This window comes from Chlamydomonas reinhardtii, chromosome 13, assembly GCF_000002595.2.
Source record: "Chlamydomonas reinhardtii strain CC-503 cw92 mt+ chromosome 13, whole genome shotgun sequence".
NCBI classification, from domain to species: Eukaryota; Viridiplantae; Chlorophyta; class Chlorophyceae; order Chlamydomonadales; family Chlamydomonadaceae; genus Chlamydomonas; species Chlamydomonas reinhardtii.
In genome coordinates, this window is record NC_057016.1 from 5,058,993 (window position 1) to 5,083,980 (window position 24,988).

The 24,988-nt window shown below is 67.0% G+C and overlaps 2 protein-coding genes across 2 annotated transcripts; both read right to left on the reverse strand.

Moving 5' to 3' along the window:
• Nucleotide 1: 1 nt before the first annotated feature.
• Nucleotides 2-14,843, reverse strand: CHLRE_13g607100v5 (uncharacterized protein). Its single transcript, XM_043069900.1, has 18 exons — nt 14,476-14,843; nt 14,300-14,396; nt 13,754-13,852; nt 13,481-13,565; nt 13,211-13,299; nt 12,491-13,011; nt 11,590-12,217; nt 10,707-11,334; nt 10,053-10,441; nt 9,836-9,849; nt 9,223-9,662; nt 8,844-9,061; nt 8,605-8,628; nt 7,080-8,423; nt 5,566-6,802; nt 4,015-5,198; nt 2,535-3,800; nt 2-2,194 (listed from the first exon to the last, which is right to left on the reverse strand). Exons 1-18 carry the CDS (start codon nt 14,598-14,600, stop codon nt 1,826-1,828), a joined length of 8,757 nt encoding a protein of 2,918 aa, XP_042917875.1. The 5' UTR covers nt 14,601-14,843; the 3' UTR covers nt 2-1,825.
• Nucleotides 14,844-15,787: 944 nt separating this feature from the next.
• On the reverse strand, nt 15,788-24,763 carry CHLRE_13g607150v5 (uncharacterized protein). Its single transcript, XM_043069901.1, has 5 exons — nt 23,979-24,763; nt 19,244-23,768; nt 18,644-19,064; nt 18,007-18,441; nt 15,788-17,877 (listed from the first exon to the last, which is right to left on the reverse strand). Exons 2-5 carry the CDS (start codon nt 23,698-23,700, stop codon nt 17,449-17,451), a joined length of 5,742 nt encoding a protein of 1,913 aa, XP_042917876.1. The 5' UTR covers nt 23,701-23,768; nt 23,979-24,763; the 3' UTR covers nt 15,788-17,448.
• Between the last annotated feature and the right edge of the window lie 225 nt (nt 24,764-24,988).

Below are 24,988 nucleotides of genomic sequence, written 5' to 3' on the forward strand. Positions count from 1 at the left end.
GTAGCAATTACCGTTACAGCCCACCCTCGCCACTGTCACTGTTCAGCCGACCAGGCGGGCTTGTCCCTGGCTTTCGTTGCACACCGGGTACTCAGAAAGCAAAACAGTGCAAGCCTCCCTAATCGTGCCTTCTCCAATACGCCATACGGTACGCATGGGAGTTCATTTTCGTGAACGATACTAGTGGGCTGTGCAGCAATAATTACCCGCACAGCCCACCCTCGCCAGCGGACTGCCGCTGTCCAGCCGACCAGGCGGGCTTGTCCCTGCAGCTCCCCGGCTGTCGGTGCACACAGGGGTCTCAGAAAGCAACAGAGCACGCCTCCCTGATCGTGTCTTCTCCACATTAGATGTCCCAACACGCACTGCCTCACACTTCGGTCCAGCTACCTTGCCTCTCCATCCGCGAGCTGGGCAAGCAGCATGGACGTTATGGCGGGACCCACCTGGCCCCCGACCGCAGCCCACCTGCTGCAGTGCCCAGGCGCGCTGCCCTACCAGGCCCCACGGCAACGCAGCTTGGACCCTGCCTATTGCTTGAAGCCCCCTAGGCCCCATGCCAAACACACCGTGCCCAACGCCACCACCAAGGACACTCCCCACACTCGAGTGATGAATGCAACGCGCACGAAGTGAGGGTCGCGGTACAACAAAAAGGGTCTCCGTACGCAACTCGCGTGCGCGTTGCATGCATCACATTCCTTCTAGTTAGACCGCAGGAACGCTGCCGCCATGGTTGCCATGCTGACCGCAGCGGCATTTGCTGCCGCCATGTAGGCACATTCAAAAGCGGAGCGCTGGTGTGCAATCATAACAGCATCAGGATACGGTAGCATCAGGACCAAATACTAATGCGTGCAGCAAACAGGCAAGATTCCGTGTCATTGAGCATCCAGGTGCTAATAACATGTGCGCGCAGGCCTCTCAAACCAGGTCGCCTGAAAGACACAGATCTCGCACGAACTGTCCCCTCCCACCCATCTGCAACGCCTGTCCCGAATGTCCACCGTGTACCCCTGAACGCGCACAGCCCCCCCCCCCCTTGACGTTCCAACACGACCTCCGGCCATGCGTGTTGCCAACTTCCTGCTCCAATTTTACCCCCACCGCCATTCCTTGTGCAGCTCATGCGATGGCCCTCCTGGCTCTTCCACCCTGCGCACCGCGAGCTCAGACAATTGTAACTTAATATTACGCAAATTGTATGACAGATGGTTCATCTTTAACATTGTATGCCGCCCGATACTACGGTGCGCACGCGCCGAACTGCTGGCAACTTCAATAAGATTGTGGGCGGAATAAACCATCTTCACATTGGTACGATACAGAGCGACCAGTGCACTTTGAGGAACCGCATGGATAATAAAGCCCCAGAGAAACAAGAAGAAAGCGGTCGGAGTAGCCACCATTCCCTCACTACTGCCCGTTCCTTGCAACTTGAGGGATCACAGATTCACATTCCGTTCCATGTGCAGTCAGTCACTGCAAGCCTCAAAGCATTATATTAAGCTGGTCAATTGGGCTAGCCAAACACAGGCAGCCAGCTTAGGTTGTGTGCCCCGCCCGGTTGCTTCACCAGGCGGCTGCTACTGCTGCAGGCTGCTCCGCCCAGTACTGCTACTGCCGACTGCTGGCGCACCAACCGCTGCTACTGCCCCCAAAGCACCCCGCTGCCTCCCAGCCCCCCTCGCCCCTCGCGGCGGCCCACCCACAGCCCGCCGCCGCATCCCCTCCACTCTCCAAGAAGCACCCAGCGTGCCCCCCTTCTGTGGCCCAGATGAATCCCAGATGAATCCCGAATGGATCCCGGATGGACCCCCGCTCCTCAGAAGTCGCCTCCGCCCGCCCCGCCGAAGTAGCACTGCAGCACCTCCACCGGCTCCCGCACGCCCTTGAGCTGCTGGTGGCCCAGACTCACGCTCACCACCTCGCGGCTGAACCCCACACGCGGCATCAGGCCCGGGGGCGCCAGGCCCCCCTCCCCTGCAAGCCCCGCGCCCCCTCCTTCAGCGCCCTCCCCGTCCTGCTCGTCGTCGGGCTGGCAAGCCGCCAGTGCGTCGCGACTGGCCAGCACCTGCCCCGCTGCCGCCAGCGACACGATGCGCGCGGCGCGGTTCATCACCCGGCCGCGGTAGCTGAGGCGGCCGCTGCTGTCCACCAGCGTGTGCGAGGTGAGCCCCACGTCGATGCCCACCTGCAGGTGTGGGGTGGCGGCAGTGGGGGTGGCGTGAGGAGGGGTGGCCGCGTGTATGGTGTGGGCACAAGGAAGGAATCAAACACGCCGGGGAAGTGTGTGTCATATGCATTGCATTGCATTGCATGTTGGGCGGCTGCGGCGGTTGACAGGGCGACTGCGGTTTTACTGCCGGGCCCGCCTCCCGCAGCACAAGGCCGGGGGGCGACAGCACACGCCAGGGCGCTGCTGCCTACGTGGCCAATGACAAAATGACAGTGGCGCTGTATCTGACCTCATGAAACTATCAACTACGACATGCTTCCCGGCGGCTGCCTCAAGCTCTCGCTCGCACACGCACCTTGACGCGAATGCCCCGGTACAGCACCTTGCGCGCCTGCAGGCACTGCTGCACGCAGGCCAGGGTGGAGGGCGAGCGCAGGCGCCCCAGCGGCCCACTGCCGGCGCCACCCATGCCATCGCTCGAGCCCTTCTTATGTTGCAGGAATGGTGACAGGTAACGCGGTTGTTGGCTGGGCGGCAGCAGCTGCTGGTTTTGCTGGCTCTGCGCGCGGCCCGACGACCCGAGTCGGCGGTACAGCAGATTGGCAGGCTGTTGCTGCGTGTGCTGCTGTTGTTGCGGCTGCGTGTGCTGGGTGGCGGGCAGCGGCAGCAGTCGGAAAGAGTCCTCATCCTCCGCCCCTGCCTCCGCCTCCGATCCTGACCCCGCTGCCACAGGCCCCGCTGCCACAGGCCCCGCTGCCACAGGCCCCGCCGTGGCCCGGACCTTGTCCAGGTCGGGCTGCGGCTGCGGCGGCTGCGGCTGCTGGTGCGGCTGCTGCTGCGGCGGCGGCTGCTGGTGGTGCGCGTCCAAGCTCTGCGGCGCCAGTTGACAGTACCGGCTGCTACCGGGCTGCGGCGGCGGCTGCAACTGGCGCTCGTCCAAGCTGTGCGGCGCCGATTGGCGGTACCGGCTGCTACCTGGGGCGTTCAGGTGGTGGAGGTGGTGGTGCGGCCTGGCGGCTGCGCCTGCAGCTGCGTCGCCCGCCGCCGCGGTGGGCCGGAAGGCGAGGGCGGTGATGAGCTGCGGCAGCGGCGAGCGGAATGACGTGTTGCGCAGGTGCGGCGCCTGCACCGGCATGAAGGGAAGGCTGGTGTTGGAGTTGCCTGCCACTGTCAGGCCACTGGCGGTGCCGCGAGCGGGCCCGTTGCCGGACACAGCGCTGCCGCGGGTGTTGGCGAGGGCGGCGGTGCCCAGTGTGTTCCCCAGGGCCAGGGTGAGGCTGTTGCAGCCGTCGGCCGCCACACTGCTGGCGGACGTGTCTAACAGGCCCGCGAATCCGCCGCCGCCACCACCTCCGAGCCCCATGCCGTGGGTGCCGCTTGGCATCGTGGCTCCGCCGCTGCCGCCGCATAGGCCCATGGAGTCCAGGGCCGCGGGCTGCGGCGGCTGCTGTGCGCCCGGCTGCTGGTTGAGGGGCGCGAGCGGGTCGGGCGGCAGCACCAGGGAGCCGCGCAGGGAGGCGGAGGGCGGCGCGGGGTAGGGGCGGGGCGCGGGCGCCACTACGGAGCCGTAGGTCGCCACCTCCTCCGCCATCTCGTGGGCAAGCAGCTCCGGCTCCCAGTCCTGCAGGCCGGTTAGGTGCCGCCGGGTGTGAACAAGTTGTGCAGCAGGCCAGTAGGCTGGTGCCTCAGCTATGCCCACCCCACTGCCCCACCTACCCATCCATAAACGCCCCCCGCCCACCCACCTGTCCACTCCCCCCATCCTCCGCCCCCGTCTACCAGCCGCCCCAACCCCCCCATATACACAGCCCACAGCCCACAGCCGCCGCACCCACCAGCCACTTGAGAGCCTCCACGCAGTCGAGCCCCCACTCCACCGCCGCCGCCGCGCTGCCAAAGGCCGCCAGCACCAGCCCGCCCTCGCCGCCCTCCACCAGGTACCCGCCCGCGGCGCCCAGCCGCTCACACACGGTGCGGTGCAGCAGCGCCAGACCGCGACTGGCGGGCCCCGGCACATCCGCCAGCAGCCCCCCCACGCCCACCACACGCAGGAAGGCGATGGCCACGCAGCCCACCGGCGCGTCGAGTGTGGAGAGCTGCGTGCAGCCCAGGCTGCGGAGCGGCGGCAAGGCGGGGTGGCACAGGCGCGACAGCAGCGGCGCGGGGGCGGCCAGGAACAGCGGCGTGCCCAGGCTGGCGTGCAGCAACACCTTGAGGCCGCCGCCCCAGCCGGTGGCCAGGACCGGCCGCGCGCCAGAAGCGGGGCCGCCGCGCGCTCCGTCGCCGCCAGGCAGGCCCATGCCCGTGGTCGCGGTCGTGGAAGCGCGGCGGGCGGCGGCGCCCCGGGCGCCACTGCCGCCACCGCCAAGGTCCTTTGAGGAGCCGCCCTCGCCTGCCCCGGCGGGCACCGCTGTGCCGCCTTCGGCGTCGTCTTCCTCGCCGTTGGTCGAAAAGCCGATCTCCATCAGCACCATGGAGTTGCGCCCGCCCGCGCCGCCGGCGCGGCCGGCCGCCGTGGCCGAGGCAGCGGTGATGGACTGCAGCTGCGGCCGCCGCGGTGAGGTGGCGGTGGCGGTGACGGTGGCCGCGTCCTCGTCCTCGTGGCCTGTGGGGCCGGCGGCTTCCGGCATGTTGGGCAGCAGGTGGTGTCCGGCGTACACAACCACCAGGGACCCCGCCGCCGCGGCAGCTGCCGCCAGCTCCTGACGGCTCACGGCCGGCAGCAGCAGCCGCGTTGGCAGCAGCGCAGCAAGGCGTGACGCCAGCCGCGCGCGGCGCTGCTGCCTGGCAAGGCTACGAGCGGCGTCGGCGGCTGTGTCCTCCACGGGCGCACCCGTGATCGAGTCGCGCTGGCCACCACTACCACCCTTGGCCGCGGTGGCGGAGCCGGTCGGCGGCGGCGGCGGTTGCTCCGCGCCGGCTGACACGTTGCGAAGGCGCGCGAAGGCTGTGGCACTGAAGAGGATGCCGCCGCCTGGGGCCGCGTCGCCCACGGCCTTTGCGGCATCCATCAGGGGGCCTGCAGCAGGTGCGGAGGGATTCTTCAATAAGGTGTATGTGTGGCAGTCGTGCGGGGACGCTGGCACGCTGCAGTCACACACGCAAGCGCGCGCACACGCGCACACACGCACACACACACACGCACACACACGCACACACACGCACACACACGCACACACACGCACACACACGCACACACACGCACACACACGCACACACACGCACACACACGCACACACACGCACACACACGCACACACACACACGCACACACACACACACACACACACACACACAAACAAAATGAGGCAACCGCTTTCCCCGCTCAGGCCCAGATCGATTTCACCCATGCATTGCAGGGCCTGCCGCGCCCCGCCCCGCCCGCACCATGGTAGTTGTAGGTTGAGGCCACTGCGTTGAAGGTGATGTGACGCGGGTCGTCCAGACCGCTGGCCAGACCGATGCGCACACGCAAACCGCGCAGCACAATCACCTCACGCCCGCCGCCGCCCCCGCCCCCGCCGCCGCCCGCCGGCTGCTCGCCAAGCTGACACGGCGTCAGGGCGGGCTTGCGCACCGCCGCCCGAATCGCCTTGCGCAGCTGGCTCTCCCCGCCCCCGCCTCCGGCGCCACGCACTGCCGCGTCATTGGAGCCGCTGTGAGAGAGCGGCGTGGAGGAGGAGCCTGGCGTAGAGGAGCGAGGCAGGAAGGCGACGCCGCCACCGCCGCCGCCGCCGCCGCCAACGGGCACCATGCCACCGCCCTCCGGAGCTGACAGCGCGCCGCTGCTGCTGGGGCCGTGCGGCTTGTTCAAATGCGACGCCTGCCTCGACGCCGGCTGCCCTAGCACCACCTGGCCCTGCGACTGCGCGCGGCCGGTCACGCCCGTGCCTCCACCGCCTCCTCCTCCTCCGCCTCCTCCTCCTCCGCCGCCGCCGCCTCCCGCCGCCAGCACCTGCGCCAGCGCCAGCGCCAGCAGCTGCCGCCAGGTCCGCGCCTCGGCGGCGGCACTCAGCCCGAACGCCTCCAGCGCCCGCTGCTGCGCCGACGGCGCGGGCACGGACACGGTGCCGGCCATGGCGGCACTGGCGTCATGCGGCGTGCCCAGCAGCCCGCCATTGGCAGTGCCGCCGCTGACGCTGCCGCCTTCGACCAGGCCGGACAGCCGGGCTCCGGAGCGGGAGCAAGGGCCGCTGAGCGCCGTGACGGCCTTGCCGCCGCCGCCCAGGCTCAAGCGGCTGAACATGCTCTTGCTGCGCGCGCGGCCGCTGTTGCTTCCAGCGCCGCCCGACCACTTGCTTCCGGCGCCGGCGGTGCTGTGGGTGCCGCCACCGGGCGAGCCGTCCGCGGGGCGACTGCCGCCGCCCGCATGAGAGAGCGTGGGCGAGGGCGCGACAGGGTAGGGCCGGCTGCCGTGCGACGGGTCCACAGACACGTCGGGGGCTGCGGCGGCGGCGGCGCGGCCGCCGCCGGGGCTTGAGCTGGCTGTGTAGGGGTCGCCTCCTCCTCCTCCTGGTGTGCTCCTGGCATCGTGTCCCACCAAGGTGTCTGTGGTGGAGTGCAGCGCCACGGCCAGTGCGCCGCCCAGTGCCACCTCCGCCGAGTCCAGACCCGCCGCCGACGTCTGCGGCAGGCAGCACACGAGTGCACAAGGAACGGGGCACACCGACATCAGCCACATTTGTTTGCGGTGGCACAGAACCCAGCAGATATACAGTACACACGCGGCTGGGGTGAGGTATGACGCAACGTGACTGGCGCCTATGCGTGCCACGTCGTTATGGTGCAGTGAAGGCACAGATGAACAGAGGACCCGGCGGCCACTCCCGCGGCCATCCGCACCATCACCTGCCCGCCCAATCCGCCCAACCACCCGCCAACCCACCAACCCGCCAACCCACCTGTGTCGCACCGACCGGGATGGTGGGGATACCGCCACGGCCGGTGTCCGCAGCAGCCACAGCCGAGGCCGAGGTCACCAACACGCCCTCCAACGCACTCGGCTGCCGCGGCCCCAGCTGCTGCCCCAACTGCGGCTGCCCCTGCGACGTCGGCTGGCTCGGGGGCGTGGACGAGCTGGGCTGGAAGCGACGGCTGCTGGACATGGCCGCGGCAAGGAATGCCATGGGCGAAGAGCCGCCACTGCCGCTGCAACCTTCCCGGCCGCCGCCACCGCCACTGGCGCCGCCGCCGGCCAGCCCCAGAGCCATGAGCAGGCGGGTGCTGGGGGAGGGCAGCACAACGGCGGGGACGCCCGACCCGCCCACGCGGCGGCCGGCGGGAGACAAGGCAAGCGCCGCCTCCGTGCCGGCGGCCCCGGCCCCGGGGCCGCCCGCGGCGTTGTTGTGGATGTTGATGGGACTGGTGGGCCGTGGCGGCGGCGCCTGACTCAGCTTGACTCCATTGGGCCGTGTACTGCCGGCGCCGGCGCCGCCGACCGCTTCGTGCGCGAGCAGCAGCTGCGCCTGTGCGCCCTTGTGGCTGACGTCTGCTGTAGTGTCGTCTGTGCCGTAGGCTGCCATGGAGTCACCAGTGGCATAGTCAGCCAGACCGCCGCCGCCTCCTACACCTCCTACACCTCCTACACCTCCGACAGCCCCACCAGCCCGCAGGCGTCCGCCCAGGCCCGCCGTCACGGCCACCACATCCACCAACCCGCCCACACCGCCCCCGACCATGCCGCCCCCGACCATGCCGCCGAGGCTGGCCATGGCCCGAGCTGACACAGGCGCCACACTGGGGCCGCCCCGGCCACTGCCGCCAGTCGGGTCGCTGTGGGTGGCGAGGCCCGCGCCTCCGCTTCCTCCCACACCCCCAGCCGCCCCGCCCTCACCCAGCCCCAGCCCGCTGTGCGAGCGGCCCGGCGGCGGCGCCTCCTGCTTCCAACTGCTGATGCCGGTGCCGCTGAGCAGCGGGCTGCGTCCGCCTCCGCAACCGCCGCCACCGCCACCGCCGCCTCCGGGGCCGCCGCCGCCAGGTGTGTTGGGGGGCGCAGGCGTTGCGGAGGCCATGACCGTGCAGCCGTCCGGGTGCTCAAGCAGCTCGGGGGGCCAGGGCAGCAGCAGCAGCTCCACTTGGCAGGCGGCGGCGAAGGCGGCGGCGGAGGTGGCGGAGGCGAAGGCGATGATGAAGGAGTCTCCCTCCGTGGCAGACTCGTAGCCGCCGTGTGTGGCCATGAGTTTCCGCATGACGCCGTGGTGCAGCGCGATGGAGGTGTTCATGGTCTCGGGCAGGAGCGACTCCCACTGTGACGTGATGGGTGGCGAGTGGTACGGGTGACATCAGGTGGATGGGGGCGTGGGGCGGGAGGGGGAGGGGGTCGCGAGGTAGCGAGGTATGTTGGGGCCGGCCTAAAGGGAAAGGCACGAAGCCGGGCAGAGCGGGTAGGACCAACAGCGAGCAAACACCGATCAAATCAAGCCTCACCAGAATGGTCGAATTTTGAATGTCCTGTGGAAACATGAGGGCAAAAACCACGGTTCGTTAGTGGCGAGGGCGGTAGGTACGGCGGCTCCATACCACAACTTGCAGGTCGCAGCCGCCAGAAACCGCAAAGCAACCCGCTCTCTACTCACGCACACACAAGCGCCCCGCAAGTACGCAAAGGACCCCACGGCAAACCTGCCTGACCCACATCGCGCGCTTTCGCACTACGCTGCACTCACCGTGATGAGCAGGGTGGTGTCGGGGCCCACCCGCGGCGCCCGCACCCGCCCCAGCATGTCGCGGCCAGCGGCGCCAGGCACTGCGTTGATGACGCCCGTGGCCCGCAGCAGCACCAGCAGCGCCAGCAGCAGCACCACCATCGCCGCAAACGCGGAACACACCGCCACCGCCGCCAGCGCGCCGCCGCTCAGGCCGCTGCCGCTGCCGCCTGCCGCAGCTGCAGTCCGGTGGCAAGTGGCACAGTCCCAACTTCAAGCGTCAGGCACGCGCAGGGATGCCACACACCAGAGCATTGTGCACCTGCGCACACGCTCAAGCACATACACACACACACACACATATACACACACATATACGCACACAGGGCCCTGTACGCACCTCTGACGCCGGGCGGGTACACCACGCGCACCACACCCACATCCGCCCCAATGGACGCGCTGTAGGTGGCCGCCAGCACCGCATCGCCCACGTCCGCACGTGTCAGCGCCAGCATCGCCGCCAGAGCAGACGTCACCAGCGCATCCAGCCGCTCCTCAGCAGCGCCACTGCTACTGCCGCTGCCCCCCGCGGTGTCTGCAGCCAGGGACCTGCCGCCGCCGCCGCCCCCGCGCTGCAGGGCGCCGGCGGCCTCGCCACCGGCGCCCTCGTTGCTGCTGCCAGCGATGGCGGCGGCCGCGTCCGCTTTCAGTCGGGCCCTGCGGCGGCGTGCCGCGGCCGGAGCCGGGGCCTGCTGGCTACCGGTTGGCAGGGCCACGACGTCCAGGGATATGCCGGCTGTCATGTTGGGTTGCAGCAGCACAGCCACGCGCGAGAAAGCCCTGCGTGCCAGAGGTGTCGTGTGCGTGTCAGAGGTGTGTTGACTTGTGATTAAGTGCCAGAGGCTTGGCAGGATGTCATGCCGATAGACCACAGGCAGGGGATGAAGGTGAAGCGGTGGGGTAACCTTTGGCTGCTGGTGCCCACACACAAGCCAATCCGCCCCTCTGCTCACCAGTCCATCCAGTTCTGTAGGGTGGTAATTCGTGGGAGGGGGCAGGGCCGCAGGGGTGATGTCAGAAGGCGAGGGCCAATCGAGGTGCGCGGCAAGCTGGGCCAGGCGACCGACGTCTTTGTGGCTCAGCGCAGCTTGACTCCCAACCCTTAGCCCAGAGCCCCTCGGCCAGCCCCTCTCACTGCCCGTCCACAGCCCCCCCCCCCCAGCCGCTCACCACGTAGGGCGGCCACAGCAAGTGCGGCGCGGCGTTGGGGCTGTGCACGCCGTGCCACAGCGCCACCATGTAGGCGCGCGAGGCGGCGGCGGGCAGGCCGCGCGCCGTGAAGGGGCTGACGTCAAACACGCCGATGGTGCCCTCGCTGGCGCCCCCACTGGTGCTGTTGGTTCCGTTTGTGGCCTGGCCGTGGTCCAGGTGGCCGCAGGTGAGCGGCGAGGTGGACCGCCACCAGGGGAAGCGGATAAAGTCGTTGCCGCTCCAGCTCCTGCCGGTGGTGCTGGTGGGAGAGGATGTGGACGTGAAGCCCGCCGCCAGCCGCGCCGCGTCTGACACGGTCTGCCGCAGCGCCCACAGCTCCTCCACCTCGTCAATGATGTCGTTGAGGGCTGTGCAGGCAGAGGCGGCAGAGGCGGCAGAGGCGACAGGCAGCGGCGGCGGGGGGTGACCGAGTAAGGCAACCATGAGGATGCGCTTTATGTGCGCCTCACCCACCCCCCATAAGGGTTACGCACAGTATGCGGGGGGTACAGCTGCCGCATCCGACTAGCCAGGCCCTGCGGCTGTGCGTCAGCATACAAGCAGGCCAAAGAACCTATGCGCCCTGCGGGAGCAGCTCTCGACATGCACACATCTAATGATGCCACCACGCACCTGGGTCGCTCAATAGGGTGCCTGCGTACGCGAATGCTGAGTAGGGCGCGCGGTTCACCAGGATCAGTCCCGCGGCCTCACACGCCGCGGCTGCAGCCGCCGCGTCCGCAGCCTCCAGTTCGGCTTCAGCGTTGGACAGGGCCGCGAAGAAGCCCACACTGCTGGTGGTGTTGGGGCTGGCGCTGGTGCTGTTGGAGCCTTGCGCTGGTGGTGGCGGCGGCTGGGGCGGCGGCGCGAGGGACGCCTGGACCGCCCTCGCCTCCGCCAGTGCCACTCCGCGGGGCCCGCACACGGCCGCCGGGCCCACCTCGGCCACGACCGCCCTGGCCGCGACCGCCAGGGCCCCTGCCTTGATGACAGCGGCGGCGTCACTGCTGCCGCCACTGCCACTGGTGCTGGTGGTGCTTGTTGAGGAGGCGGAGGCGGGCGGGGGCGTGAGGTAGAGGTCGTCATGCAAGACGCTCATGCCACAAAGCGCCGGCGTACAGGGCACCAACTCGTCCGAGTAGCGCCCCGCCGTGCCACTGCTGCTGCTGCTGCCGCTGGTGCTACTGCTGCTCGTGGTCCTGGTGCGGTTGACCACCACGCGGCTGCCGGGCAGGGGTGCCACGCCCAACACGCCGGGCGCCTGCGCAGCAACAGGTGATGTGGACAGGTGTGAAGGGGCACACCTGACGCCTCCACAAGCACAGGACCCGCTCTGCAAATGCCGCTCTGCTGGACGATCGCAGCACACTGCAGCACACTGCCCCAGTAGTGCAGCTCTCGCTGCCTAACGGCCTTTGCCAAGCCGCCCAGGCCCCACAAATTCGCACCTGGCAACTTCCCCCCCCCCCCCGTCCCCAGTAGCCCTCACTCATCAGCACCCCCCAGCCGCACCCACCGTCATTCGGTCCCGCGCCTCTGGGCCGCCAACATCCGCCGCCGCCCCCGGCAGGGCCGCCCACACCGCGTCCCAATCGAACGTGAGCAGGCAGTCACCGCGCAGGAAGGCGGGAGCCATGGCGTCGCACATCAGATTCTGGGCCAGCTGCGCGTCGCTCTCCACGCTGCTGCTGTTCAGCAGGGCGGAAAAGGGGTCCACCTGCAAGTCGCTGTGCGTGGCGGCGGGGTTGGTAGTGGCGCCATTGGCCACGAACTCGGCAAACCAGGCCGCCGACGAGGCCTGTTGATCGGCGTCGTTGGCTGCGGGCGGCGGCGGCGCGTTGTAGGCTAGCAGGCGGCGCAGCAGACGTGTGGCGTAGCGCCAGCCGGCCACGCTTACAAGCGAGTCCTGCGGGCTCGTGGTGGAGCTGGAGCTGGTGCCGGTGGTGGTGGTGGTGGTGGTGGTGTTTGCGGCAGTGGCGGAGCTGCTGTTATCGGATGTGCCGGTGGTGCCGGTGGTGGTGCCGGTGGACGGCTGCGGCTGTGTCGCCGTCCACTCCTCCACGGTCCCCAGGTATCCCTGCCATGTGCCGCGCGTCTGCATCACTGAGGCGCCTATGGCCCGCCACAGGTGGCCCACGGATGAGCTGCGGGTGTGTATGTGTGCACGTGTGTGGGGGCACAGGCGGCGAAGCGACGAGAATTCACACGCAATGGCAAGTTATTTGCCTGTGGCGGCATCTGCCGTCACGGTGCGCTGTATACACGGCACATGCCCGCCAAAGCATCCATAACCGTCCCGGCCCCACACACGCACTCCCCGACACCGCACTACAATCCATTTCCGTACATTAGCGTGCATCCGTCTAGTCACCTCCCACAAGCACATGCACACGCACACGTACACGCACATAACGCACCAGTCCATGTCGACCTGCTGGCACAGCCCATAGCGCGGCAGCGCCGGCGGCAGCGGCCGGCCCGCGCCATCATACGCCGCCACCGCCTCGGCGTGCGCCTCCAGCAGCTCCAACACCGCCTCCCAGTCCGACAGCAGCTGCTGAGCCACAAACGCCAGCGTCAGCCGCGGCGGCGAGGCCGTGGCGTTGCTGCCGGTAGGGCTACTGGCGGGGGGCGTGGGCGTGGGGTTGACCCCAGCCGTGCCGTTGTTCAGGCGTGTGAGGGCGGCGGCGGGCAGGCGGCCCTCGGCTGCTAGCAGTGACAGGGTGTCCTGGCGGTAGAAGCTGAGGAGGTAGGCGCGCGGCGCCAGCAGTCCTAGGCTGCTGAATGGGTTGGTGGTGGCGTAGGTGGCGTTGACGTTGCCGCCGGCACTGCTATTGCTGTTGTTGCTGCTGCTGGTCGTGCCGCCGCTGGCCCACTCGATGCTGGCTGCGGCCGCGGCGGCCGCCTCATCGGCGGTGATGGCGGTGGGGTAGGTGCACTGCGGAGCGCAACAGGGCGGCAACAACAGGTGTACTCATGCGCGGGTCCTGGATGTGAATGCATGATGTCAGGATCCATGCAAACGGAAAAACAACCTGTTTCGCGTCCCTGTGCTTCCTGCCGGCCCTCCTTCGACCGCTTCTCCGCCATCGCCCTCGCATTCGCGCCAAGGCGCCTGCAGCTGCCAGACAGCTCACCACCGCGTTCTCCGGCAGGCCTTTGACGCCGCGCCCCAGGATCTCTGCTACGGAAGTGATGGAGCCGCTGTAGTCAAATGTCCAGATGTCTGTGAATGCGTGAATGTGCAGGTGAAAGTGCAGAGGGCAGTGGGGCAGACAGGGACGGGGCGAGGGAGACCGTCAGTAATCAGGCGCCAACACAAGCCACACCAACGCCGCATCCAGCAGGACTGGTATGCTGACACGCGAAGCCCAGGCGGGGAGCTTTGGGGCGGTGAATAAGCTCACCTGATGCGTGGCGCTGTGAGAAGAGGCGGTAAGATGTCAGGTCGGCGGGGATGTGAATGTCGCTCAACGCTGGCATCCGCAGCATCTGCGCACGAGCCAGGGCATCATCGTCCGAGGCCGCGTAAGGGGAGCAATCTCCGGGCCAGCAAGTAGGTGACGGTGCTGCTTGTGCGTGCGCGTGTGTGCGCGTGTGTGCGCGTGCGTGCGTGGCAGCTCAAACAACAGCGCCGGTGCTCCAGGAAGTGTAAGCGCCCGCACCACACCCCAACTTACGTGGATGTGGCCATCTTGGTCGCCGTCACCCATCACAAATCTCTTGAGCAGCGCACCGAATATCCCGGTGGACCACAACGGGTTCACCTTCCATTGGACCTGCAACCGGTGGCAGCGTGCATCGGGCCGAGAGCATGTAGACGAAGCCACTTGGGAGGAGTGCAGCTTCACGCCTCGCGCAGCCACCAGTCCCGACTCCCAGGTTTATGCGCGCGGCGTGTGTGCAGCATCACCACGGCCTGCAACCCCCAGCTGCAGGGAACTAGAACTCATGCAGGGCTAAATGGAGGCTAAGGGGGCTGAAGGCCGTGAACACGGGCCCAGCCGGCGTTGAGTAATAGCCCGAACCTCCCAACGCGCGCTGCCGGACAAGTGCACCACGCATTGCAATGTGTGCACCTCCACGCTCTCTCAGATAACGCGTGACGCAAGCTAATCTGCCTTCGGAGGACGGCGTTGGAGGGCCGGCGAGTTAACCCTTCCGAAACGCGACTAGTTCACAGCGACAGTTTCGGCCCATGATTCGCTAGAAATTCTAGATATTACCTCTTCGCGCGTCCGGCAAGTAGAGTTTGCCTGAGCTTGGAGAGCGCCAGCGATACAGCTCGCTAGCTCTTCTCGCGTGACGTTGGAGACATCCAAACTGCAATGGACACGTCACTGTATTACTTCCAGCGCGCGGGAGGAGTGTCAGGCCTAGGCCAGGGAAAAAAACCACTAACCAGCTTTGCCAGCCGCTTGACGTGTCGGCATCAACACCACCATGCGACCAAAGGTAAAGCCAAAGCAAGAGAGAAGTTGTGAGCTGGATCAGGCCGCCAGTCGAAGCTCTTCCGCGTCGTGACATCGCTGGCACTGGCGCTCACAGCATCCAAGTCTCAAGCTATCCATTCAATGGAAACGGCGGTATCATAAATTTTAAAGGCATAGGAAAACTTAGCGTTCAGCGCCAGTTTTAGACGCGTGAACACAAGAAAACGGCGTGTGTGACAGCGCTATGATACAATGTTTCAGGTCCCTTCTTATAATACGGTGTTGGCGGGCAGTGACTGCTCAGGGTCAGGGTCCCCCTTTCAGCTCGCGTGATGGGGTACAAATTATGGGAGGAGTCTGCGCCCGCGGCGGTCAACGTGCCGAGACACATCGCCAAATGTAAATTACAGAAAGCCGCTTTCGTGGGTGCGGCCTTCGCACAGACTCACGCCGTCACCTAACAGTACGTCCGTTCTGCAGAGGGGGAGTTAGGAAGCCCTCAGAATCGTACCCCATGCTCAAGATTGTATAACTATATGAGAGCATTACGTACTTGAGTTATGTAAGGGTTGGTCTGATGAGGAAGTTCTGGACCGCCAAGGTTGGGGGTTCGGTCGTCGGCCTGGCCGGGGTCCGCCGGGTTTCGGGGGGCACGTCCTCGCGGATTTCGAGAAGCGCCCCACAAGCAGAACTAGGGGCCAAACGCAGCACCGCTAGGCTCAAATATGCACGTCATGCCGTAACCAGCACCAACAAAGTGTGTGAGGGCTAATTTGCGCATCCTGGCATGGGCAAGTGGGCACATGTCCCCACGTTCGACACATGCGGACTGACCTGGCGGGGCTCTCAAGCAATGGTGCGCGTGAATTCATGCTTAAGAAGGCTGCCGATGCACGCTGTCCATACATCACATGGCAGGGAGTTGAAGGGGGATGGGCTGGGTTGAGGGGATTTCCACGGATAGAATCCTGCGTGTGACCGAAGTCTCAGAACAGGACCGCCGATGGCATAGCGTGATAGCGCTCGTCAAGAGGAGTCGATTGGCACCCCTTTGGTGCCACTTTGATATTGAATGGAGGTTCTAAACCCACCCACCCACCCCCGCCCATGGTCCGTGTCATACTCAAGGTCAACCTCCCATGCAGATTATAGTTTCAGTCATGACGCTGGGGTGCCGCTAAGGGCACCACGGCAGGCGCTGGCTGCCATCTCAGCGCACGTGCCAGAGGGTTGGGCCGCCGGCCGCGGTTACGTGCCGTGCCTGGTGTGCGGAGGCATGCAGAATGGGGTTCGGCGTCGCCGGGGTTGCCCTGTACGGCAACACATGCCGCCACGCAAGAGTCGTGCCACCCTTGCCGCGATGCTATGTAGCTGTTCCTACTCAAGCGTTGGTGTAGCACTAGTTGTTATGGCACTAGCACTGTACAGCAAAACCATGCAGCATGACAGGATGGCAGTAGAACTGGGAGGAGGCGCCACACGCAATCCGCTAGGAAACATCTATCCGGTCCAGCCATAACTTCAATTGTAATTCGCATCCATAACTTATGCAAGGCCGCCGGAGGCTGAGAGCCACAATCAGTACATTGGCGCTTTCATGACGCAGGCAGGCGTGTGCACCCAGTGCGCAGCGCTGTCTCCACGGAGGCGCCTGTGACGGCTGTGACGGCTGGCACCGCTCGCCATGCCCGCCTCGGTGGTCCCCTGCCCCAGTGCAAGGCGGGGCACTAGTAGGCGTCGGAGCGCCATGGGTAGCGTTGCCGCAAGCCGCGGACATGTGTATCACAGTCTCACTGGTTGTAACGTTGTAACCAATACATACGTCAGCAACCGTGTACGTCAGCCATCCATACCAGATGCAAATCACCAACCCCAACCTTACGGAAAATCCGCACCAAAAAAAGCTACAGACCTCGCCACGAGCCGCCGTGCAAGGCCCCAGGGACAAGCCTTGGGGCCATTGGCCCAGGGCGCTTGCAGCCCCATCCAACTGGGGAGGTGAAATGAGGGTGCGGCGCGAAAGGTCAAAACTTGATGGTCATCAATGCGATGCACGGTGCAGATAAGTACACGATGCTACAGAGATACAAGGAAAGCCAAAATTTGGTCTCGGCGCCGGCCCACGCTGTGTCAGCAACATGCTGCTAGAAGCCGACATGCTGCTACCAATTGCGTCACAAATTTGCTCATTCAACGAAACGCAGCCCCATGCAGTTGAAACAGCCGCCATCGTGGCCTTTACTTATGGCAGTCAAGCCGTAGAAGCGGTAACAATTCCACCAAGCAGTGAATGCGTAAAGCTCATCGGCGCGGTCTGCGTGCACACTTCCTCCCATGCCGCAAGTTGCATCCAACTGCAAGCCCCACGCTAGCTCTGCTGTAGGGCCACCGCCCGTGTGAACCGCTTGAAGTAGGCTGCTCGTTCAGTGCCAGGTTCTACCAATAAACCTTTGTCTCACGTTCAGAAATTTCCTTGTCTATACCACCAGCCACCAGGATACACCACACAAATACGTACCGTCACCACAACCAACCTACCACCCACTGCCGCAACAAACGTGGTATGTTTCCGCCCTCCGGCGTACCATGGCTCATGCCCCATGCTCATAGACTTAATCTACATCTCACACCAGTCATGCATGCAGCGGTACTGCTGCAGCTCTTCGCAAAGCCAAAGCAGCGGGCGCGAACCAGTACACGCGCCGTGGTGCAGCCGCCTGCCAGCAGTTCCATGCAGCTAGCGCTAAGATGCCCGAGCCGTCCGCAAGGGCCCAACAATTTTACACTGAGGTTGCCTACCACGGGCTCCAATACAGGTCTCTTCTCACGTCTTCTCATTAACAACAACAAGGAGGGAGGCAGGAAAAGGGCTGAGCCCGTAACAATAACATTTTTAACAATTAACAACAAAAATGCAATTAAATGCGTAAGCACACTCACAATCATGTACCGGGGCCGCTGACTGCGGCGATAGTGCAGCTACTGCCATCTCCGTCGCAGTACGAGTCTGACAAAGACCGGTGAAACGGTGACTCCGGCGGCGCCCAGCCTGATGGTTTTTGATCAGGAGGTGGTGGTTTTGTTTGGAAGTGGGCAGTGCGGGGCTGTGATCCGGGCGAGGAGTGGGAGAGCTCTGATGCTCGGCGATGCCGCGTGGGCGTTGTTTCGCCGGGCGTGCCCCTGTCGGCCTCGTGCCCCTGCGGCAGCAGCCAGTAGGTGTCCATGGTCCCCTTGCCCTTGACCTCCACGCCCTCCCGCCGCAGCCAGCTACCGCAGCCCGGCGGCATGTGCGGCGCCGCCAGTCGCTGTGTGTCCTCGCTCACGTGAATCACGCCGGCCGTACCCGTGGACTCCATTCGGGAAGCAACGTTCTGCGGCGGTGGGGCAGCATGTGAGCCGGGATTGAGTTCAGTTGTGGTCCGGTTAAACACCGCACGCAGCAGCAAAGGAAAGGTCGTACCGGTGCCGATTCAATCACAAGCCCCTGAGCGTGCACTCACCACCGTGTCTCCAAACACCGAGTACTGGCGCCGCAGCCGGCCCACCACGCCGCTCACAACGGGGCCGCTGTGGATGCCAATGCGCAGTCTCAGCGGCTGTCCATCCACCGGGTCGAGCACCTGCTCGGCCTCCCGCAGCACCGCCAGCGCAAACATGCAGGCGGTGGCGGCGTGTGCGGGGTCGTCTGCCAGCAGCCCAGTTGCCACCATGTAGGCGTCACCGATGATCTGGACCTTGTACACGGAGCCGGGAGGGCAGGGCGGCGCGGCGGTGGCGGCCGCAGCGGCGCCGGGAGACAGGAAGGAAGCCGCGGCGGCGCTGCCGCGGAGGGGCGAGCCCGGTGACTGCTGGTGCTGCTGCCCCCAGACGTTACACAGAGCGTCCAGGCGGCAATACAGCGCATTCAGCATTTCCATCACAGCCACGGGCGGCACCTGTGCGACAGCATTTGTATCGGGCACAGCAATGCGCGGGTCAGCACACAGGGAAGAACGTAGCACAGGACGCAAAGGCTTCCGTCCCGCCCGCCCGCCCGCCCCCCCCCCCACACACACGCACGCACGCGCACACGCACACACACACGCACACGCACACACGCACACACACACGCACGCGCACACGCACGCGCGCACACACCTTGTTGCTGATGGCCGTGAATCCGACCAGGTCCGCAAACAGCACACTGACGCACGGGTGCCACTCCGCGTACGGCAGGTCGCGGCCGGAGCAGCCGCCGCCGCCGCCTAATCCCGACAGGCTGTGCATCGACGCGCAAGACACCATACGGTGCAATGAGAGGTGGTGCGAGTGGTGGTGGGCAGGGTGGGGCTGACCAGCACCTCCACCGCTGCCGCCGACATAGCCGTTGGCGCTGCCCAAGTGGCTGAGGGAGCCGTTGCGCGAATGGGCGGACTGCGGCGGTGGCGGGCTGCGGGGCGTGCCGACCTCAGAGCCACAGCCGGCCGCGCCACTGCCGCCCACGAGCAGCCCCGGGGCCCCGGGACCTCCCGGGCCGAGGCCGCTCATGGCCAGCACACCGGTGGAAGCACGATGCAGCCTGCGGCGGGTGATCGGCATGATTGCAGTTACACGTGCGTTGCGAGAAGGGGGGTTTGGTGGACTGCTGGGGCTGATGCCCATGCACAGGAACGCGGTTGGGTCAATGCCGAAAAATGTTGGTGTGTGCTGATCCCTGGAAGGAAACGTAGCACGCTACCACCAGCGTCCCTCCCTCACCTGCGCGGTCGTTGTGAGCCACTGCCGCTGCCGCTGCCCATCCAGCCCATCACGCCGCCACCACCGCCTCCGGGTGCGTGCAGCTGCAGTTGCGAGTGCGTAGCAGCGGGCGTTGCAGCACTGGAGCTCGCATAGCCGCCCGAGCCGTCCGCCTCCGCACCCACCAGAAGCTGCCCACCAGCCCCGGCGCCTTGCGACTGCGGCATCAGCAGCGGCTTGAGCGGCCGCAGCGGCGCCGGCGCCAACAGCCCATAGCGCTCCAGCCATGCCGCACTGGCGGCGGCGGCGCACGACTCCGACTCGCTTGTGCGGGTGCTGCTTGCGCCGTGCGCAGAAGCCGCCGCGGCCGCCGCCGCCATCTGCTGGCTCAACTGCAGTTGTGTGCGAGGCGGCAGTCCTGCGTCCGCCACGCCATCCACTGCGTTCAGGGCTGCCCTGCCGCTGGAGCTGTCGGCACCACCAGCATGCGCCACGACTAGCTCGCCGGCGGCGGGGCCCACGGCGGCATTGGATGCGGCGGTGCTGTTGTGGGCGCTGAGGTGCTGCGTGTTGCGCCAGGACAGCGAGCGCCGCGCGAACTTGGGCACCAGCGACATCAGCAACGGCGGCGGCGAGGGCGGAGATTGCTGTTGCGGGTGTTGGTGGTGCTGCAGACGCGCATTGCCGGCGCTGCTGCGCTCCACCTCAAACTCCATCCCCCCGCCTACGCTCCCCTCCACGCCGCCGCCGCCGCCATCAGCCTCCCCAAATAATATCTGGGGGCACGACACCCGTGACGCACGCAAGCCCTGCGCTGTTGCGCCGACGTCCGCAGCAGACTGGTGCTGCTGGTACTGGCGCTGGTACTGATACTGATGCTGGTACTGGTACAGTTGGCCCACACCCACGGCATCGTTGCTGCTGCCGCTGCGGACACCCCGCCGGTCGCTGTCCACGGCACCGCCGCCGACGCCGCCTGCGGGCGCGCCAGCTGCCAGCAACGCCGAGGACGAGGACCAGGAGTGTAGGGCGCTGCCGGCGGCGCGGAGGAACGCCGCGGCGGAGGCGCCCGTCGTCCGCAGCAGCTGCGACGGCATCCGCTGCAGCCGGCTGCCGCCGCCACTGCCGCCGGGGCCGGAGCGGGGGCCCTTGCTGGCGGCAGCAGGGCCCGCCGCAGGCAGCAGGTGGCCTGCGGCCCCGCCGGCGGAGACAGCGCCAGCAGCAGCACCACCAAAGCTGGGCGCCCTGCCCGGCTGAATCTGGTGCTGATGCTGCGCCGCCGCCGTCCGGACAGCGTCTCCAAGTACAGCGCTGACGCTGCGGCCCCACCGCCTGGCCCCCGGGGTTGCGACTGGCTGCTGATCCTGCTGCAGAGACGGGCGGCCGCCACCCATCGGGTGGCGGCCTGTGACAGCAGTGCCGTCAGCGCTGGCGGCTCCCTCTGGCCCTGCCGCCGCTGCCGCCGCAGCCGCAGCGACAGCCGTCAGCTCGATGGAGGTCCGCACGCGGCGCATGCGGGGGGTCTGCACGCAGTCGCCGCCGGGCCCCCAGCTGCGCGCGGCTTCCTCGGCGGCCTCCAGCAGTGGCGGCAGCTGCAGCCCACAGCTCGGCAACAGCTCGGGCTGTGCAACCGAGGCCTGTGACAACGTGTGGACCGCCTGCGTGGAGCCGTGGGCAGCTGCAGCAGCAGGGCAGGGGCCGCCGTAGCCCGGCGCCATACCGTCCTGACCACCCGCCGCAGCCGCCGCAGCCGCCGCCGCCGCAGCCGCCGCCGCCGCAGCCGCCGCCGCCCCCGCGGGCGCTGTCGGCACGGGAGCCGCCACTGCACCCCCGCTGGCCGCCACCTCCAGCAGCGGCTCCACCTCCAGTGGCCCCACCAGCTCGAGGTCGGTGTGGTCATGGGCTGACGCCGCGCCCGCCGCACCGCCGTCGTGGTCGGCCTCGCCCGGGCGGCAACCCAGTGCCTCGCTGCAGCCGCCCTCGCCGCCGCCGTCCGCCGAGTCCAGCAGCCAGGCATGGCGGTGGTCAGCGGGCGGCGGGCGGCGCGGCAGCAGCGGCGCAGTCTGGATCTGGATCTGGATAGGCACGGAGCGCCGCCAGGCGCCCGACAACGACACCGGCGGCGGCACCCCCTCCTCCTCCTCCGCCTCCGCCTCCGTGTCGGGACTGCCGCTCCTGACGGCCGCGGCATCCTCAGCCGCCTCCTCTTCTGCGTCCTCCACGTCCGCCTGCGCCTCGTCCACTGAGGCCAGGTCACCGCTCACACCGCTCATCACGCGAGGCCGCACACCGCTCATGACCGCGGCTGCATCGCCGCTGGCACCGCCGCCACCTTCCCACGGGCTGCTCCTCACCGCTGCAGTGACCACGCCACTGTGTACACCGCTGCCGCCGCCGCCGCTAACGCAGCCACTGGCGATGCTGCTGCAACAGCCCGCCACCAGCCCACCCAGCGTCACTCGCACCACCTCACACGAACCCAGCACCGCCCCCGGTCCCAGGGAGGCCGCGATGGCGGGCGACGCCCAAGCAACCGCGCCGGCCGCCGCCGCCGCCTCCGTAACGCTTGCCGGCATGGGAGCCGCCGGCGAAGCCACGGCCGGCAGCGCCTCCATTCCTGTGAACGTGGGCACCCAGGCCTGGCTGGCGCTACCACCACAGCTGCCGTTGCTGCCGCCGCCGCCCGCCAGCCAGGCGTGGTGTGCGCCGCTGCTAACGCCGCCGCCGCCGCCATTGCTGCTGCTGCGGTAGGACCGCAGGCCGCTGCCCAGCCCTGCCGTCATGGTGTTGATGAGGCGTGCAAGGCCCGAGCTGCCGCTGGTGCCGCTGCCGCCGCCCCCGCCGCCGCCACTGAGAGTGGAGGACGCACCCAGGCTGCCCACTGGTGACCCGCTGCCGCTGGCGCCGCCGCGGCGGCCGCGCTGCGTAAAGGCCGCCCGACCGGACCAAGACGCACCCGACGCCGCCCCAGGACTGGGAGGCGACGGCAGCGCGAGGGGCCCCGCGCCCCCATGAGTAGCTGCCACAGGGAATGCCGCTTCAGTCATCGAGGTTTCGTTGCCGGAAACAGCTACAACCGCTGAAATTGAATCCGGCATGCGTATGTGCATGAGGCCCGCAAGGTCAGCTTGGGGTGCCGCTGCTGTCTCATGGGCGCCGCTGATGTCCGCCGCCACGCTGCTGCCACCGCTTGGCGCCTGACCAGCTGATGGTGCCGCCGCCGCCGCCGCCGCCGCCCCACCCTCGATCTCGTCCGTGTGAGCCGCCTGCCACCGCCCCTCACTGCCATCAGACTGCGCCGCAACAGGCTGCTCCCGCACACGGGCCAGGCCGATGGCGGCGGCGGCAGTCCCAGCTGTGAAGGCAGCATTGGCGGCCGCTCCCGAGGACGAGGAGGCAGGCGATGCGGCTGAGCCGAAGGGCGCCCTGGCTGCTGCTGCCACCGCCTTCATGCGGCTCTGCACCATCAGGTCTGCGGCCGAGGCGTACGGTGACGAATATGGGGAGGCCACGAATCCGTCGCCGCTGCTGCTGCCGCTGCCGGCCCCACTTCCACTGCCGCTGCCACTGCCGCTGCTGGGAAACACGCCGCTACCACTGCCCGTCATTAGGCCGCTGCCGCAGGTGCTCAACCCACCAGGGCCACCGCGGCGGCCGCGGCGTGTGCCGCTGTCCCGGTCTTCGCCGTCGTCGCCCTCTGCGTCGCACTCCACCGCACCGCAGTCGCTGCTCTGCATGCTCAGCTGCGGGCGCAGCACCCGGTGACCGTCCGGCAGTGTCCAGCAGGCGGAAGTGCCGGCACCGGTACTACTGCTGCCGGTGCCGAGTGCCGCCGTATTGCCACCGCCGCCACCTGCAGCCAGCGGTGTCAGCGGCGGGGCACGGGGAGGGCTCTCCAGCGAACGGAGCAGTAGCCGCTGTGCTGCGGCGGTGCTGCCGCTGTCCTCGTCGTAGCTGCCGCATAGCAGCAGGCTGCTGTCGGGGGCGCAGGGGGAGGCGCTGCTGGCGTCGGCGCTGGGTCGGGATGCCGCGGCGACTGCCGTGCCGCCGCCCATGTCGCGTTCCCTGCTGGGCGGGTGCCGGTGGTGGTGCTGGGGGTGCTGGGGCTGGTCTGGGTGAGGGTGGTTGTGAGGGTGCTGGTGCTGGTGATGCTGGTGTTGTTGGTGTTGATGTGGGTGGTGGGCGTATGGGATCCAGTAGCGGGGCAGGCCGCCGCCAGCCGAGTGTCCCGCGGAGCCGGCGGGCGGCGAGGAGGCCACACAGCCCAGCTGCCAGGGCTCGCCGTCCTCCGCACCCAGCAGCAGCGACACGTCCAGACCGCCCGACAGCAGCGGAACGCTGCTGCGGCGGCGCAGGTGCCGGTAGCTGCTGCCGGGGTGCTGCTGGTGGTACCCTGCGGCGGCTTCGGTTCCCTCGCCTACCATGCCGCCGCCACCGCTGTCGTCGTCGCCGGCCGCTGCTGTGTCAAGCAAGTGCATCTGCGGCTGCTGCTGGTCTGCGGCGTGCTGCTGCGTGTCGGCCTCCAACAACTGCTCCACGACGTGGCCTGCAGCAGTGGGTCATAAGTACCGGACTAAAGGATAGACACCGGCAATTTGCTGGATCGGATGAAATGGCACACGCCGTGCTTAGCACCTTAGCACAGTCGCGCTGCATGCGGCAATGAATGTATGCTGGGGGCCAAGCAGGCGAAGAAAGCAAGTGTGGTTGAGATCTCGTGGGCCTGAGGCGGCTCCATGAATGACTTGTAGCGCACCGGGAAGGCAGTCACGGAGCAACTCGAGTGCCGCGTGCAGGCGTGTCGCAAGAGATATGCGTTGCGACGTGGCCAGCGACGCCGGGTCCGCCGAGACCGTCACTGTTGGCACTTGACGCGCTCTTTGAAGTGAGCCAAGCGCGTAGCCCGCGAGCGCGCACAGCAACATAGCACTAGCGACGGCGGACAGCGGAAGGGGGAGAACCGCGATGTTTGGCTGTCGTTCGACATCGACCTTCGGCATGTTTACGTCAGCAGCTGGCAGATGAGCATAAGTTGCCGACATGAGCAGCACAAACAATGCTGCGGGCCAAAACGCGCGACCTTCCGTTAGATTGCTCCACACGGCAATCGGTCGCTGCCGAAGTGCCCACGCGCTCTCCACTACCGGCTGCCACAGTCGGTGCCACCATGTTGAACCAGGCGCTACATGCTGATGCCGAAACATAACGCTGCGCAACCGCTGCACCCGAGAACAGCCAGCTTTGTGCTCAGCGCGCCGCGTGACACACTTAGACCACCGATATACACATCACGACGACGTTAATAATATAAAATGACTGACGCCTGCTCTCAAGGGCTCCGTTTTCAAGGCGATGTGCCGTCGAGTCGCCTGAATGCTCTACTAACTGCTCGCTATCGACAGCTAATGTGAGTATTGTAATATTGTGGACCGGCGCTGTGTCCTCTTGGCTACATATTCAGGGTCAACGCTGGCACACTTTTTGATGTGATTTCACGCATGCAGTTTAAGCGCGAGCCCGAATGATATAAAACGCAATCAGATACCGCTTGAATACGTTTTCTATGCAACGCTCGTGCACAGGGAAACCACTCATCGAGCTGGCGCTGGGTGCAACCCGTTGGGGGCGCTGCCGATTGAAACGAATGCAAGATATCGGAGGCCCGGCACCCATTACCAACCCCCGGGCGCGCCGGAATCCGTGGAGGGGAGGCGGGGACAGGCGCGGGGGGCGCCCCCGGCATCGGCAGCGAGGGGCCGCGCGCGG

Coding starts and splice junctions, on each gene's coding strand:
- CHLRE_13g607100v5 (XM_043069900.1), bottom strand. CDS start 14,600: ATGTCACGACGCGGAAGAGCTTCGACTGGCGGCCTGATCCAGCTCACA. Junction 14,397..14,475: donor TCAAGCGGCTGGCAAAGCTG/GTTAGTGGTTTT, acceptor TGTCCATTGCAG/TTTGGATGTCTCCAACGTCA. Junction 10,442..10,706: donor CACCCTATTGAGCGACCCAG/GTGCGTGGTGGC, acceptor CTGCCTGCACAG/CCCTCAACGACATCATTGAC.
- CHLRE_13g607150v5 (XM_043069901.1), bottom strand. CDS start 23,700: ATGCACTTGCTTGACACAGCAGCGGCCGGCGACGACGACAGCGGTGGC. Junction 18,442..18,643: donor TCACGGCCATCAGCAACAAG/GTGTGTGCGCGC, acceptor GCTGTCGCACAG/GTGCCGCCCGTGGCTGTGAT. Junction 17,878..18,006: donor CGGTGTTTGGAGACACGGTG/GTGAGTGCACGC, acceptor CCACCGCCGCAG/AACGTTGCTTCCCGAATGGA.